Source organism: Camelus dromedarius, chromosome 12 (genome assembly GCF_036321535.1).
Source record: "Camelus dromedarius isolate mCamDro1 chromosome 12, mCamDro1.pat, whole genome shotgun sequence".
NCBI lineage: Eukaryota > Metazoa > Chordata > Mammalia > Artiodactyla > Camelidae > Camelus > Camelus dromedarius.
The window spans coordinates 63215276-63230788 of record NC_087447.1 but is presented as its reverse complement, the minus strand read 5'-3'; the positions used below and the strand labels follow the sequence as shown (position 1 = coordinate 63230788).

The window sequence follows — 15513 nt, the reverse complement described above, 5'->3', positions numbered from 1 at the left end:
TAAACAGAAGTGAACTTGTGTCTGCTGAAATTATCTTAAGAGGAAACCCATGTTTGGAGGCATTACCATCCCTGTCTTTCCTCCAGCACACCCAGTTCTGTGTGTAATATTCCATCCCCCTCTGCCTGGCCAAAGTCCTAGTGCTCCCTCAAGGCCTCTATCAAATGCTGCCTCCTTGAAAATGAAGGCTTTTCCCTTCTCTCCCAGCTGGCAGTGGCTTCTCCTGCTTTTGAAGCCCCCACAGCGCCATCTCCTTCTTAGTGATGTGTATCCTGGTGGGCTTACATTATCTTTCGTGCCCCTCTGACTGTTCTCCCCCAGCTGTGTCGAAGGTAGGGGCTCCTTCTCTGTGACCCCCCCACCCCACTGTAGCATTTCCACACTTGATTCGAGTTGCCTGTTCGCATGTTTTCCTCTGTCACCTCCTCGAGGACGTATCTGAGTTGTGCCGGGAACGTAGTAGATGCTTCACACACATTTACTGAAGGAACAAGGACTTGACCTGCTCTAGGCGGCCAGCCCCTGTGTGGATTCGCTGTGTACCTCCACCGCTCCCCCCGCGGAGGGCCGGGACTGTAAAGCGTTCTCGTATCAGTTCTGTTCTTTGAGCATTCATCGGACATTGCTAATCTTCTCTCGTGGTCCTTTGTGTTTTGGCTGTTGGTGAAATGAAGCTAATAGCAAAGCTTTTGTATCTGATTTTTCTTTTTCATGGGCAATTTGGGCCCATGTTAAAAGTGGTACTCCAGAAACTGGAGGGGGAGGGAGGTGACAGCAGGTGGGGAAACCAGTGATGGTGAGAGCACAGCTCCCCAGCCTGTCTGCACCTCCCTGGGGCTGATGTTGAATGGGGCTGCACGAGGTGGGGCTTGGTCATGCCTGTGGCCGTGGCCCCTCCTGTCTGCTGGATGGCACACTGCCTCCTCCATCCAGCTATCCATCCATACGATCTTATAGGCTACCTCAGTCGACAGACAGTTGCATCTGAAGCCACCTCCCTGCTTTTTGCTTTAAATGAATGAGTTGACAGATTCCTTTTCTCACCTGTTTTTACTACATCTGCTGAATATCCTGAATAAGTTCCTTACTAATTTTACCAGTTGTGTTGGGCACCGTACTCTTCTCAAGAGGACTCGTCCCAGCCTTCGCTACCTGACAGTAACCAGCATTTGCCTCTTGTATTTAAGGAGTTTTTCCCCTTTCAGAGGGTGCTTCTACACACAGCACCAGAGTTTCTTCTCCCACCAGTCCCAGGAAGCAGGCAGGGGCAAATGGTAACTTCCCATTTCAGGAAACAGGCTCAGAGCAGTTAGGTGTCCTGGGTGGGTCCGCATCCCCAGTGTGGATGGTGTCCTGTTCCCTCCCCTGCATCATCTCGGTCATTCCCCTTGGAAGCCTCTGCTGCCGTCACACAACCTGGGGGCTCCATCTCTCACCCACTCCCAGTGCTCCTCTCAGCGGTGGGGCTGGGGGGAGCCGTGACCTGCTCTGGGGAGATAGGGTCTGACTCTGCTGTTTCTCCCACTCCCAGCTAGGCTGCTTCCTTGAACAAGTTGGTATCTTGCTCCCGAGACCTTCCAATCAGTCTTGGAAGTTTTATTTCTGTTAGGGCTTATTTAAATGCAGGAAATTTAATTAGTTTACATGAATGCTGCACTGTCTTCCTCTGTGAGTGAGCTGGAAGACACTAACAGGGGTTTGAGCAGCTCAGTCTAGCTGCATCTAACAATTTCCTTCCCCTGCCTTCTCCTTTAGATAATTGCAAATGGTCCCGTCAGTCAAGGCGGCAGAGCACAGTGCTTTACTGCCATGTGGAATTGTTTAGTTAAATGTGATTTTTTAAAAAATGGCTCAACTTTTAATTAGAAAGCAGATTGTCGAATGACATTCTGATTTGTTCTTTGATGGTGGAGCTGCAAAATAGGCCCATCACGATAAGAAGCCAGGTTCAACTCCAGAAGGAGGCTTATTAACTTAAGAGCAGGATGTGATTTCTGTGAGTCATTGTTTTCCTAAAATAGGCCATCTTCTCTAGTCTTTTTGTTGAGAGACCTTCCTCTGCCTCTGATACCACCTCAGATTAACATTTTCCTGGGGGGAGATTGGAATCCCCCAAAAAGGGCAGTGCTCCCAGTGGTGTAACTGCCAGGGCACAGAACTGATTCCAAGTCCTTCTGCTGGGACTTCTTGAAAACATCCATGTCAGGAAATCAGCAAACGTGTTAAGATGCTGGTAATTGAAGAAAATATCAGGTTACGTACTTTACTTCCCATTGTGATGTGATGCAGACACCATTTTACTGTTTACATGACTGTTTTCTTAGCCCCAAGCCTGGTATCTGCTTTACTACCGAAGGGCGTCGTAGAAGCACCTGCACACGTCCTGGGCGAGTTTGGCACCGTGGGCTCCCCATGTGGTGCGCCCCACGCCAGCCCCACCCCTGGCTGGCACCGTGGCGGACATCCAGGTGCCTGGAGAGCAAAGTTTGTAATGGGAATAGCAGATGAGGGGCTCTTAGTCCAGTGTGGTTGGCACTGTGGTGGAGGTTGTTACTGGATATCATGGGAGCACAGACATGAACCCCTCACTCATCTTGGGGACTGGAAAATCATGAAATGCTTTCAAGAGTATGTGACCCTTGACCTTCAAGACCCATGAGTCTTGAAGGCAGAGTTTGCCAAGCAGAAGGAGTGATGGGGAGGAAAGAGGTGGAAAAGGGTGTTTCCGATGGCTGCATGGGTGGAGGCCCGGGAGGCCAGCAGGGGCATAGCATGCCCAGAGGTCTGCGCGGAGGACCGCCGTGGCCACTGCAGTTGGAGGCGTGGCTGGGCTGGGCACTGAACGGTGGGCAGAGGTCAGATCCTAAAGTGGAACGCCCCGTGGGCCTTTACACTGGGGAGACACTGGATCAGGTTTGATTGTACAGTGGGGATGCTGTGGGCTCTCTCCTTCCACGTCTTCTCCCGAATGCTGGTGATCCGATTCAGACACGCCAGCGTGTTCATCAGTTCCCACGGGCATGGGACCCAGAATTCCACAGACTTCCAAGTTTAAGGATGACTGCAGGCTCTCTCCCGGAAGTCACAAGGCTGTTATTAAAAGTTACTGACATGCGGTTGGTGTTAAATTACAGTCCGCCTCCCCTTTCCTCGGGTTCTGCATCGGTGGATTCAGCCAACTGCCGATTGAAAATAATTTGAAACAAGGAAATTTCCAGAAGTTTCCAAAAAAAGCAAAAATTGAGTCTGCCACATGCCAGCAACTCTTCACGTAGCATTTACATTGTGTTTGGTATTACAAGTGATCGAGAGATGATTTAAAATGTACGGTAGGATGTGTCATTGTTGTATACAAACACTATTCCTTATATGAGGTACCCAGGGGAGGCAGGATCCTGGAACCAACCCCCTGCAGATCCCGAGGGACAGCTACTGCCCTGCAGGGAGTTTCTGGATGACTCTGTCTTGTCCTCCACTGGGAGTCTGATGTGTTTCAGGTTCCCATGGAGCACGGACTTGACACAGGCTGTCGGATTTCCCATAGATTTGGGAAACGGCATTCCAGCAGTGCAGTGTCACCACCATCTCGAGTTTGTGACACTTTTTAATTGCAGGAATCCAGATGTGCAATTATCAATTACTGTCAGCTTGGCTTTTATTAGTTTAGCACCATTTGGTCAGTGTTAACCTTGAAGTGTGGGTGGTGTGTATTTACGCCAGGGATGTCTTTTGTCTGACGAGTTTCCAACAACTAGGCTTTAAAACATGGATGAGGTTTAGATGACCCCTTTGCTGAAGAAGACGTGTACATGCCCTGCATTTGCTGCTACGGTGATTCTTCGCAGTTACTGAGTATGTTTTGCTGGTAAGGGGAAGTGTGGGATGGGTCCACACCCATCCACGGGCAGTGATTTTCAGGGGATTTAGAAATGTTCGTGCTGTTCAGGGCTTGAGAAAGGGGCAAGTTCAGGCAGGGAAACTGAGGTTAGGCTGTTGCATAAATCTGCATGAGCAAGACAAAGGCCTAACCTGGCGGTAGTGAGGGTGGAGCAGGAGGATATGTTGAGAGATATTTAAGAAGTGGGACTGGTAAGATTTAGGGGACAGTTTGATACAGGGAATGGTGGGGAGGCATCCATGAAGACCCCCAAACTTCTGGTTTGGGCAACATTAGTAAGAGGGGCGGACTTGGATCATTCAGGAAATACTTACTGAGCCCCTGGTTGGGGGAAGTGGGCAAAAATGATTAACTCTTTAAAAAGAAAGAAGGGTGGGACAAAAGAAGAGGTGTTTTAAAGGTATAAGAAAGGCCAAAGGGCACTCAGTTTTGACTGAGGGGACCAGGCGAGTTTTCTCAGTGGCCAGTGTGTGAAGCAGGCCAAGGAGAGAGGACCTGGGTGCAGGTGCAGGTTGGCTGGTTCTGCGCCACGCACAGCGGGATGGGAGGACGGCTGCTCGACGTGGCATCGGGGACGGGGCTGGGCTCTGCACACAGAGCCCGGAGGGCCGGGCCGAGTTCACACTGTGTCTTGTTGGCGCCGGGGCTTATTAGTTAGAGGACTAAGAGCAGACTTGGTTTCAATGAAATCATTCTGTCTGGAGACTGAGGAATTAGGAGGTTGGAGGCAGGAAGACGTGTGGGGTGAGGGCAGGCGGAACACGCAGGCTCTGGGTGTCTGTGCAGCGGGGGTTTCATTTGGAGATGGGTGGGCCATGGAGTCTAGAGTCAGTGCAGAAGGAGAATGATCAGCCTCCACGAGGGAAGGCAGGGTCGAAGGTGACCCGGAGACCCTCCCTCACTTAGGTGGCGTGGGTACCGGAGGTGGCTGCGGCCCCATGTGGTCAGCGCGGGCGGGCTCGTTGCTGACGCGGAGCACTCGGTGGAGCCCATGGATGGACCACAGGCAAAATCAGCAGACTCGGTCGTCAGCACCCGAAAGCCTCTTGCTCTCTGCCGTTTGCCCAAACTGTCCTCATCGGCTGTTCAGTTTGGTGAACCAGCTTAAGGTTCAGCCAAAAAGGTGACTTTCAAATTAAAGATCAAATACTCATCACTTTGTTAGTGCGAACTCCGCTCCGGCAGCCTGAGTTCATCGTCTGATGGGACCGTTCTCCTCCTTCTACCCCAGAGCGACCCTCTGGCAGCAGGAAGGCCTGCAGTGAAGCGCGCAGGATGGGCTCCAAGATGTTGGCCAGTGTGTCTGTAGCGGCCTTTTTAGGTTGATCTTCTCGCCCAAAGACACACTGGTTTCAGGTTTGCTCCTGCCCCTCCTCCCCCGGCTCTGCGCCAGGCTCTCGCCCACTTTTTCTTAGGCGTGTGCTCTGAGCAGAGATGCTGCCCCCTGTACTCTCTGTAGCACAGCACAGCCCCGCCTCCCAGTCCCCTCCCGCTGCTTTGTCTTCATAGCACTTCGCTCCTTGACACACTGTATGTCGTTTGCCTCTTGTCTGTCTCCCTTTCCTAGAATATGCGTTCTGTCAGAGCAGGAACTTTATTTTGCTCATTATTCCATCCCCTCTGCCAGGACAGTGCCTAGCACATCGAGGCTGCCCTGTATTTGGGGAATCAGTGACTGGTCAGGTGGATCCGTCAGTGCATCAGTCTGTACATTCACAGTTGAGCAGTGCCTGGTGGGCTGGGAGGTAGGTGCCCTGTAAGCATTTGATTGAACCCGGTGAGTGAGTGGCTCTGTGTGTGATTAGCTAGCCCCCAGCACTTAGGTGCTCAGCCAGGTGTCTGCTGAAAAAGTGACTGGGTTAGAGTGTTTGCCTGTCTCTCTGAGGCTGGCCTCCTGGTGGGCTGAGCCCCGGTTTCTGTGTTTGAGGAAGGCCCAGATGTGCAGTCTTGGCTGCATTTGGTCACAGCTGCTATTTGTGTTTGATGGTGCACTCAGCCCCTCGCTCGCTCTCTCTGTCTGTCTGCTATCAGCCAGGCGCTGTAATTAACTTGCTGTAATTTAGTTGAGAGATGAATTTTTCATTTTAAAGGGGCCGTAAACAACTGGCACTTGTGATATCTTGGTTGTTAATGAAGTTAACGCCGAAGTTAACATGAGGACAGTGTTAGGCGTCTAGGGGAGAAGGGGCTGGCAGCCCACGCCTGGCACAGGAGCACGAGGAGGGCAGAGGCGATCCTGCGGACCTATGGTTCTCCACGCCGGGGGCGCTCCTCAGCATGTGGGCAGAGCCCAGGGTGAGCGGGGGTCACGTTTCACAAGGATTTGGGGTAAGTAACAGGTAAAGAATATGAAGACAAATACGGCTGTCCGTTGGAGGAGAGTTCAGCATAGCATGGTGGTTACACGCAGGTTCTGGAACCAGTCCGTGTGGGTTTGACTCTGTCCTACCACTTATGTGCTTCGTGGTCCTGGGCAAGTTGCATAACCCCTCAAAACCCCATTTCTCACTTCTGAGACGGGAGCCTGGGACGCAGTAGAGCCTTTGGCATGGGGCTGTTGTCAGCATTTGGTGGGAGCCAAGGCAGCCTCTGACCACAGTGCCGTGCACAACAGGAGTGAACAGCAAGCGGTCATGTTACCTACGAGTGCTTGACCGTTTAAAACAAAGGAGGAGACAGTTAAAATTCTGGCGGTCGCTTTGCCCCAGATCTGGCCTCTAGGAATAAATGTCCACTCAGCTCTGCCATATTTGAGATAGACAAGCACTGCCTTAAATAAAAACAGTGCATACAGCTGGCTGGCTTCTGCATCTTCAGGAATTTTCCCCCAGCCTTGCCTTAGTCTTGAGCTGCCACAGAGTTGGGCTGTCATTAACAAAGTGACACGTTGGTGATGCTTGCTTTCAGTACCTGCTGTCTTAAAGTACCTCACTGAATAGCAGATGAAGTTGAAGGAACCTGCGGGTTTGGATGAAGAGTTGCTGTCTAAGGAGTGACAGTACTTACAAGAGCTTGTAGCTTTTCCGAGGGCCTTCACATCTGTTACTTCCTCTTCACGCTCACGAGGGCCTTTTATTCATCATGGTACAAAAGACTCCGGGCATTTCCCCGACTTCTCCTGGGAACGGGGTTGAAACATTCACTAGCCCTCCCTGTGGGGAGGTCTTCTCCGTCCAGTGTTTTTTCCCACCAAGAGTCGCCTCGTTTAGTGAATTGAACTGGCTTTTTCCCCCCTAATGAAATGAAACAAAATAGAATATAGCAGAGTGTGTTGCACGTAAGAAGCTTACACAGCATCGTGTAAAACTTTGGTTTTAGCTTGTACGGTGTATGCCGCTGTTCATTGTATTCTTTCTGTGTGTCTTAACTGTTTCGAAAGGCATAGTTTTGGACCCTCTTACAGGAGTTTCAGGTTACTTCTTTTCTGTTTAATTGTCTCCCTTGTCCTTTTCAGGGTTGTTTGCTTCAGGTCAACTGGTGAGAACAAACTGCTGCGCTTGAGGTTGCTGGTGTGAGTTTAGCTTTAACTCGCATACGAAGAAGGGCGGTGGGTTTTCTGGGTTAAACAACCAGACCCAGCCAGACTCCCACCGTCACAAGGGGTCCTGTCCAGGGCCAGTCCCACTGGTGCCTCAGAGCCTGCTCCAGCTCCCCCAGCCCCCAGGGGTAGCTCGCCATCAATTCTTTTTCCTTCCTTCTCCTGGTCCATTTCCCCCTATAACACAGACATTCTATAATTGCCTTAAAAAACAAACAAAAAATGAACAAAACTTTTGTCCTCATATCCCCTTCTGATCCTGACCCTGTTATCATAGTGATGATGATGGTGGTAATACAGACACTTACTTAGTATTCTGTATGGACAAGGCATTACTCTACTGTATCAGCTCATTAGGGGATTATGATCCCCATTTTTCAGATGAGAAATCTGAGGCACAGGAAGTTAACTTGCCGGAGGTCACAGGGCTGATAAGCGGCAGAACTCAGATTGCAGTAGAGGCAGGCAGCCCCTGAGTCCTGCCTTGGGAAGCGTTGCCGACTGGTGGTCTCCATCCTCTAGACCACCCCCTCCCTCTTAGGGACCTGCTCAGATCCGGGCCCCCTCCCCACCTCCCCACCAAAACTGTCCTCTCAAATCACCCATCCCCTCCGCGCAACCAAACCCTATGGGTGGCCCCTGCTTCCTGGAACACTTTCTGCCCTTGCCTTCCAAGATACATGCTCTTCCCATTTCCTTCCTCTCACACCTTTTCAGTCTCTTTTACAGCTTCCTATTTAACTCTCCAAGAAGGGCAAAAGCCCTTCTCTGTCTGTGCCTTGCCCCCACCCCAGCTCATCCCCCCCCCCCCGCCCCGCGCCTCTAGGCTTACAGTGGCGACAGCTGCCACGCCCCGTCTCAGCCCAGCTGTCTCCCTGAAGCGTGGACTCACACACTGCACTGCTGCTCGGTGCTGCACCCCCTGCGCCCCTGCATGGCGCCCTCACCGCCTCCCCCCGACCCCCAGCTTGCTTGGGCCCAGTGTCTCACACTGCAGTACAGCTCCGTTTGGACCACAGCCACGTTTCCAGTGCTGGAGCCACCCATGAGTAGTGTCTGCTGTGTTGGGCAGGGCAGATTTAGCCCCTCTTGGATACAGGAGCTGGGACTGACTGTATGCTCTGAATTGTCCCTCAGTTGCCTGAGCCAGCCTTCTCCTCCCATCAAACCTCTCGGCAGGAGACGGGGTCTATGGTACAAAACCGAACAGAGCAGAACTCCTTGGTATTTCCCCTCTTAACGTGTGTCTGCACTGGACAGACCTCCCTGGAGAGCGAGTTACCATGTACCATTTATTGAGCACCTGGCATGGCCTGCTAAGATCATACTTCAGTCTTTGTCATTTTTTTTTCAGTAACTCTACAAAGCAGGCTTTCTTATCCCATTTTACAGAGAAGGAAAGTTAAGGCCTGAGAGACGAAGTACCCTGCCTAAAGTCAAATAACTGGACGTGGCAGAGCTGTGGCTCAAACCTGGTTTCAGACCCACGTTCTTACCTCTGCGCCGGGCTGTTTCCTTGGTGTGGTTTAACACTGTATGTACGTTATGATCTCTTGGTTGGAAGAAATACATATAAAGATTTTAATAAACGTGTGTGTGCATGTGTATATGTATATACACATATATAGAAAAAAGATTCGAAAGCTCAGAGAAAAATCAAGCCTAAAGTGATTCTATCCACAAGGACGTTTCCCCACCTGCCTCTCTGCTTCCCACCCCCCACCCAGACGCAGCAGGACCAGTTGGGATGTTCCAGTGCTGACCAGTTGTCAGGGGCTTGCTGGTGGGGGAGGGGGTGTTGGTGGAACTCGAGTGTTTGTGACGTCTGCCGTTGCCTTGGTTAGGGGAGCTGGAGGCAGTGGGATGGCCAGGTGGTGGTCACAGTCGGGCCATAAAGCTGGAACTCAGCTAGCGGCTTGTCCATCCTTCCTGGGCTGCACGCTGGGAAGGAGCCAGACCGTGCCTCTGGGGTCGCATCTTTGGTTTTGTCTCCGAGAGGAGCTGGTGAGCAATGACGTGGCCCCGAAGTGGGTAAGAGTGCTGGCCCATGAGTTATCTATCACAAGTCACCACCATGTCGGGGAGTTTGCGCCAGGGTTTCGATCAGCTGTGCACTGTGCACTTTTCAGTTCAGCCGACATTTCCTTCACGGAGAAACTTTCTCGATGAAGGAAGCGGTGTGCTCATTTACAGTCTGGCACAGCTTCTCTCTGCTTTCGGCAAGGGACAGCTTATGGCCTCGCTCGTAGCAGCCCTAGTCTGCGCCCTCCCCTCCAGCTCCGCAGGCCCAGCGGGTGCTGCTTTATCTTAACGCTGTCCCTGGCTGTTTTGAGGCCGTGCCCTTCTTGGCTCGTGGTCCGCAGGGCTCCACGCTCTCCTCTGCTTCACTCGCCTCCTCTCCGCAGGCCTCTTCACTTGCCCTCCCCCTCCTGCCCTCTGACCGTCAGGTGCGCGGGGCTCGGGCCGGGCTCTTTCCTCCAGCTACCTTGTCCTTGGGGAGCTCACCTTGTCCAATAGCTGATGACTTCCGAGTACAGAGCTTCAGCCCAGCCCCAGCTTTGGCTCATGTCGTGAGCCGCCTCCTTGATTTTTCCATGGCAACGTCTGCTGGGCGTCCTCACACGTGGACAGGTGTGAACAGAGCACTGATGTCCACTGCCCGCCTTTCTCCCTCACCACCTGAGGCAGGGTCACCACCCAGCTGGTTACTCAGGCTCCAGCCTTAGGTCCACCCATGATTTCTCTCTCCCTTATGCACCACATCTGATCTGTCACTAGGTCCTGTCGAACCCCCACCGTGAAACCCAACTCCCTCCTCGCCTGCGTCACTGCCGACCCTCCCAGCCAAGTGGGAGCCGCCCCGCCCCTCCCTGGCCTGCTCCAGGAGCCTCCCTTCTTACCCCACAGACCTGCCAGAAGGAGCTTTTAAAACTTGCGGCTCCCTGTGTGAAGCCCTTCAGTGCCTTGTGCTGTTCGTGGAGTGAAACCCGACGCCTTTCCATGGTCTGCCAGCCCCTGGATGACCTGGCCTCTGCCGCCCTCTCAGTCACCCCCTGTCACCCTCCTGGCTCCTCCCCTCCCTGTGTCTGCCGCTCTTCCCAGCTTTCGTCCTGGCTGGGCCCTCTTCCCTGCCCTCCATCGTCATCTCTGGGATGTGTTCGCTCCCTCACTCCCCACCACGCCGACCTGGGCCCGAGGGAGCGTGTGGGCCACTTGAGGCCCACCCCACGGGTGAGGAGAGCAGGGAGGCCGCTGCTTGAAGGACCCAGACTTGAGACCAGTGTCTTCGTCCTTTCAGTCCTGAGCAGACCTGCACCGTCCACTGGTAACTGGGGGCTTCTTTCAAGTGCATGCTGCTCATCACGGAGGCTGGCGCCTGTGTGGGAGGGTGTAGGCCGCGGCCAGGGGGCAGCAAAGCTCCGGCCCGCGCCGTCAGCCAGCGTGGCCGGGGCCCCTGTTAACTCCGGGGCCCCCAGTGCTGCCTTCCTGCGGGGGGTCCTATGAGTGGGGGTCCTGTAGGGGAGGGGGGATCCTGTGGAGGGCCCTGTGGAGTGCTGGGTGAGGGGGTCCTGTGGGGGAGCCCTGTAGGGGGCTAGGTGAGGGGCCATGGCAGGATCCTCCTTTTTTCACAGACCTGATAGGCCGTTGGGTACAAGTCAGAGTGCTGCTAATGGCTTGTCTCTTTAAACAATTTCATGAAGCTGTGTCAGGGAGAGAGTAGACCTCGGCTCATAACTTTGGACAAGGGGTGCAGTCCTCTGCTCTGTGAGATACATTTACAGACGGTGACCACTAGCAAGGCATTTTCCCTCTTGCTCCTTGGTCTCCTCAGCTCTGAAGTGGGGGTACTACGCCGGCTCTGTCTGCCCGCAGGCTGTTGGGGTGGGCTTCCTGAGTGTCCGCGAATGGGGCCTGAGTGCCTGCTCTGCGCCAGGCTCCGTATCCCGGAGTCTTGTCTCGTCCTCACCACTGTCCTGCGAGGGGGGCACTGCCATTCTCCGTACACACAGACACAGAGACACAGACACACAGACAGACAGACACACACAGAGACACACACAGACACATGCACACATAGACACACAAAGACACACACACAAACACAGAGACACACACAGACCCACACACGCACGGCTGAGGCTGAGCCGCTCGGGGAGCCCTGCCCAGGCCGCAGGGCAGGTGGGGAGGGGAGCGGAGGGCCGGCCTGTGCTTTCTGGGCCGGGCGGGCAGGTATCTTCTTTTCCGATCCTTGGTCACTCACTTTGTGAGAGAAATCGTTCTTGTGGTTAAGGTGATGAGGTTGAAGCCCCGTGAAGCCCAAAGCCGTTCAGCCAGTGAGTGGTACGTCCTGAGTTTGAAGCCAGGTCTGCCTGCAAGTTCTCTGAAAGTTGTGAAAAGGAGCGTTTGTAAAGCTAGGGTTCCTCCACCTGTCAGGTCTTAGGAAGGCAACAGTGGCTGTTTTGAGAAGCCTGATGGAAGTTGTACATTTCCCTAAACGGGGCCGCCGGAACTTTAACATTTGCTTTTGGCTGGCATCCGGTCATCCCAGTGCAAATTATCAGCCCTCCTGCACCGTGAGAGACTCTGCCTGACTGTGGATAATACGAAAAAGGTTCTGGGCTCCACCTGGGGCAAGAGTGGTGGTAAGAGATTAGATCCGTCTACCAACAACAGGGTTTCCACAGACCTTTTCCGACTCGGAATCCACATTCCACATCCTGCCTCTCAACACACCGGCTTAGGTATAAATGTCATCTTCCTCATCAGGGTTGGGATAGGCCACCTCTGCCCTGGGACAAAACTGGGTACTCAGTGTCTTGTTACAAAAGCCTCTTTGTTAGTGGAGCTCCTGCCTCCACGCTCCTCCCCCAGAGTAGTATGACGGCATTTGCCTGTTTTATCTCCCCGCCCAGTGTCCCGCCCTCACTCCTCCACTGTGCTGAGAAGACACTCCCGCTGCTGATAAAGACTAAAGACGGGAAGGCTGAGCTCGCCACATGCACACGGGGACACAGAAGAGCTGGGTGCTGAGGAATTCGTCCCGGGGGCGGTGACGGCAGGTCCGTCCGGTTTCCAGGGGCAGGAGTGGTGGCCCCGGCGCCCCCGGCCCCAGCAGTAGCGTCCAGGTGACGATGAGGCCCGTGGCCTCCTCGAGGCCCTGGTGTGAGTTGGGCTCCGGGCATGGCCACACAGCTCTGTGTCCTGCTTGCTTCCTGAGCCTGGTCCTCTTTCCTTCACAGGGAATCCTGTGAGGCGCCAGAGGTCTCTGATTAAACTCCTCAGTTTAAAGTCTGTTTCTGTTGCTTAAAGCTCAGTCTTGTATGGAGCTGTTGCTGCATAGTGACCCGTGGGCTTTTATTCATTCCCCAGGCCCCTGACAGCACTGCTCCCCGACCCGAGCACCTCCACAGGGCACAGAAGTGACAAGATCCAGGTTGTGTGGGTGGCAGGACCGCAGGCGCAGCCAGTCTCCCTGCATGGTCTGTCTGACCTGATCTCCGCTCCGCCTGCCGCCCAGCGTGCAGCCCTGGACCGTGGGCTCTGTGAGGGCAGACCTGAGTCTTCCACCTCCTCCTCAGCTCTGGAGCAGAGCCAGACACTAATAGGTGTTCAGGAAGGTTTGGGTGGATGGGTAAAGGAACCAATGGGGAGACAGAGAAGCCAGTGCCTCTGGGCTCTCTTCCGCCCAGTGAGGCTGACCTGGCCTGTGATCAGGCCCCGGGCTCGGGCAGAAAGGGAGCCACATGCCTGGAATCCACAAGGTTCAACCCCAGAGCCTGGCTGGGGAGACTGTGGCATTTTGAACAGCGAAGTAAGTAGGTGGAGCCTTGGATGGGAGAGATGGGCCCCTCTCCTCCGAGTGGAGGCAGCGTGGTCAGTGCTTCCTGGCCCTCTGGTGTCATGGAAGTGATCGTGTTTATGTGGCACCTGGGGCCTATCCTGTTGCTTGTGGAGCTGAGAGGCCTTACATTAGCACCCCGGTTACCTGCTCACAGCACACCTGCAGAGGCGCTGACAGAGCTGGAACCCCGGGCGTGTCGGCTTGTCGCCACTGCCCTCCCCTTAGAGGGGCTGACCTCTGCTGCGGCCTCGCCTGCTCTTACCCCTGGTCTACTAAGCTGCAGACACTCTTCCCAGTTTAGCGTTTGCCTTTAAGTCTGCGATTCCCTTTTCCTTTCACTCCGTTCCTTCTTGATCGTAGTTCTCTCTGCAGGAGCACCTGTGTCCTAACCAGAGGAGTGTGGCCCTTCCTCCAAAGCCCTCTCCAGACGCGCCCTCCAAGCGTCCCCCAGGAAGGATGCGGCAGCTCAAGGGGAAGCCCAAGAAGGAGACGTCCAAGGACAAGAAGGAGCGGAAGCAGGCCATGCAGGAGGCCCGGCAGCAGATCACCACGGTTGTGCTGCCCACGCTGGCCGTGGTCGTGCTCCTGATCGTGGTGTTCGTGTACGTGGCCACGCGCCCCACCGTCACCGAGTGAGGGGCCTCCCCCGGGCGAGGAGGCTCCGGAGGGCAGAGCAGCAGAGTGGCTTCCATCCGCAGCTTTTCCTGACGCTGAGCTCCGAGCAGGAGCGCCCTGTCTTCTCTGGTCTGTGACTTGATTAAAGTTTCTCCACGTTTCTCGGGAGGGAATAGGGAACCTTTTATCAGTGAACGTGCCATACACCTTATGGTCCACTTCATGTGCCTTTCAGACTTCAAAGCTGTGTGTGTGTTTCTTTTTCTCTCCTACAATCGATACGTAGCTCACCTGGTGAGAGGCGGAGTCTCTGGGTCGCGAATCAGTTGGAATCAGTGCTCACCCCACCCCTGTTGTTTTGAACATGACTCTTTCCTACACGTGTTCACTATTTCCAAAGGGACTGAATTTCTTCTCTGTGCTTAATGTGATTTGAAAACTGTCGACTCAAAAGTGAAATATTTATTTTTTGAATAAAGGAGATAATAGCCTTAAACTGGACATTGAGCTTGTTTTGCCAGGAGGTGGCCTTGCTCTCTGCGGGGAGTGCAGGAGGGCACTGTCTGTCTGTGGGGCCCCCGGCCGGACAGTGTCCCTCTCCCCTCCAGTCCCCTGGGCCTTCCCGTCTCCACTTCATTCCTTGCTGTGAATCACTTCCAGTAAAATTGTGCTTTTTGACCAGATCACTTTAAGTTTGAGAGACTTTTGAGAGGGCAGGAAGGGTGCATTAATTGGTCTGTTTCAGCAAAATAAGAGTTCTAATTGGAATGTGACCACAGTGCTTTTAACACAAGTCAGTGAACAGCAACACAGACTGGTCCTGGGGGTACAGGTCAGGCCTGGTTCCGTCCCTGCCAAAAGGGTGCAAAGATAGTCCGGCTGAGTCTCTGGTGTGCACGGGCCGTGCTGGAAGGCTTGCTTCTTTGTGTCCTGAGGGCATCGTTAGCCGTCCCGGTGGCTGATGGAGTGGCCCCTTTTTGGAAGTCAGATTCAGGGTAACTGTTCTGAGGGTGTCTGTTCCCCTGTCATTGCTGATAATGGGGAGGTGTTTATGGGGAGAGGAGTGGTGTCTCATCTCAGTGCTGCAGGACTCGCTCGCTGATTGCAAAGGCGTGTCCTGGGGACTTGGAGCCTCTTGGAGTGAGTCTCTGAGAAGTCACGCAGCTGTTGGAAGGAAGGACCCCAGCTGAAGCTTGGCGGCAGGGCTGCAGGGCCGACGGATCTCTGTGCACCTCCAGGGGAGGCCCTGCGCCGCCTCACATGCTCTCTAGTGCCTGTGGCCCTGGTGAAGCATTTACCTAGTGCGAAGGCTGCTAGCACACAGTTCCTCTTAAGTTTCTGTTTTCCTCCACCTTACTTGGTTCTCTCAGGAGCCTCAGCGCTTGTCAGTCCAGGAAAGCCTGAAGGCTGCTGCCCCAAGGATGGCTCGTTCAGGGCGGGAGGGAGGAGGGGGGCGTCTGCGCCATCCATGCTCCTCACCGTGACCGCAGCGCCGTGAGGTGCAGAGTTCTGCCCGCTCCCACCCCAGGAGTGGCTGCATGAGGCCCCTGTGAGGACAGGCTGTCCACCCCAGTAGGGAGGGCCCCGGCCTGTGTCCTGTGTGCTGTGTCTTGGCCTGAC

The 15513-nt window shown here is 54.1% G+C and overlaps 1 protein-coding gene across 20 annotated transcripts in view; it reads left to right on the top strand.

Annotated features, from left to right (window-relative positions):
- The window catches only part of SMCO4 (single-pass membrane protein with coiled-coil domains 4), a 54181-nt gene extending 39792 nt beyond the window's left edge, over positions 1-14389 (top strand). For 6 of the 20 annotated variants that reach the window (XM_031460563.2, XM_031460557.2, XM_031460550.2 and 3 more), the window contains one exon: positions 13651-14389. In XM_031460563.2, coding sequence (XP_031316423.1) covers positions 13735-13914 — 180 coding nt within the window. In that variant the 5' untranslated portion in view covers positions 13651-13734 and the 3' untranslated portion in view covers positions 13915-14389. Of the gene's footprint in view, positions 1-5; positions 5255-5525; positions 5644-7352; positions 7410-8828; positions 8971-12806; positions 13043-13638 lie in introns of those variants that run through there. The other 14 variants (XM_031460554.2, XM_031460558.2, XM_064492815.1 and 11 more) reach the window with 8 other exon arrangements.
- Positions 14390-15513: the final 1124 nt, after the last annotated feature.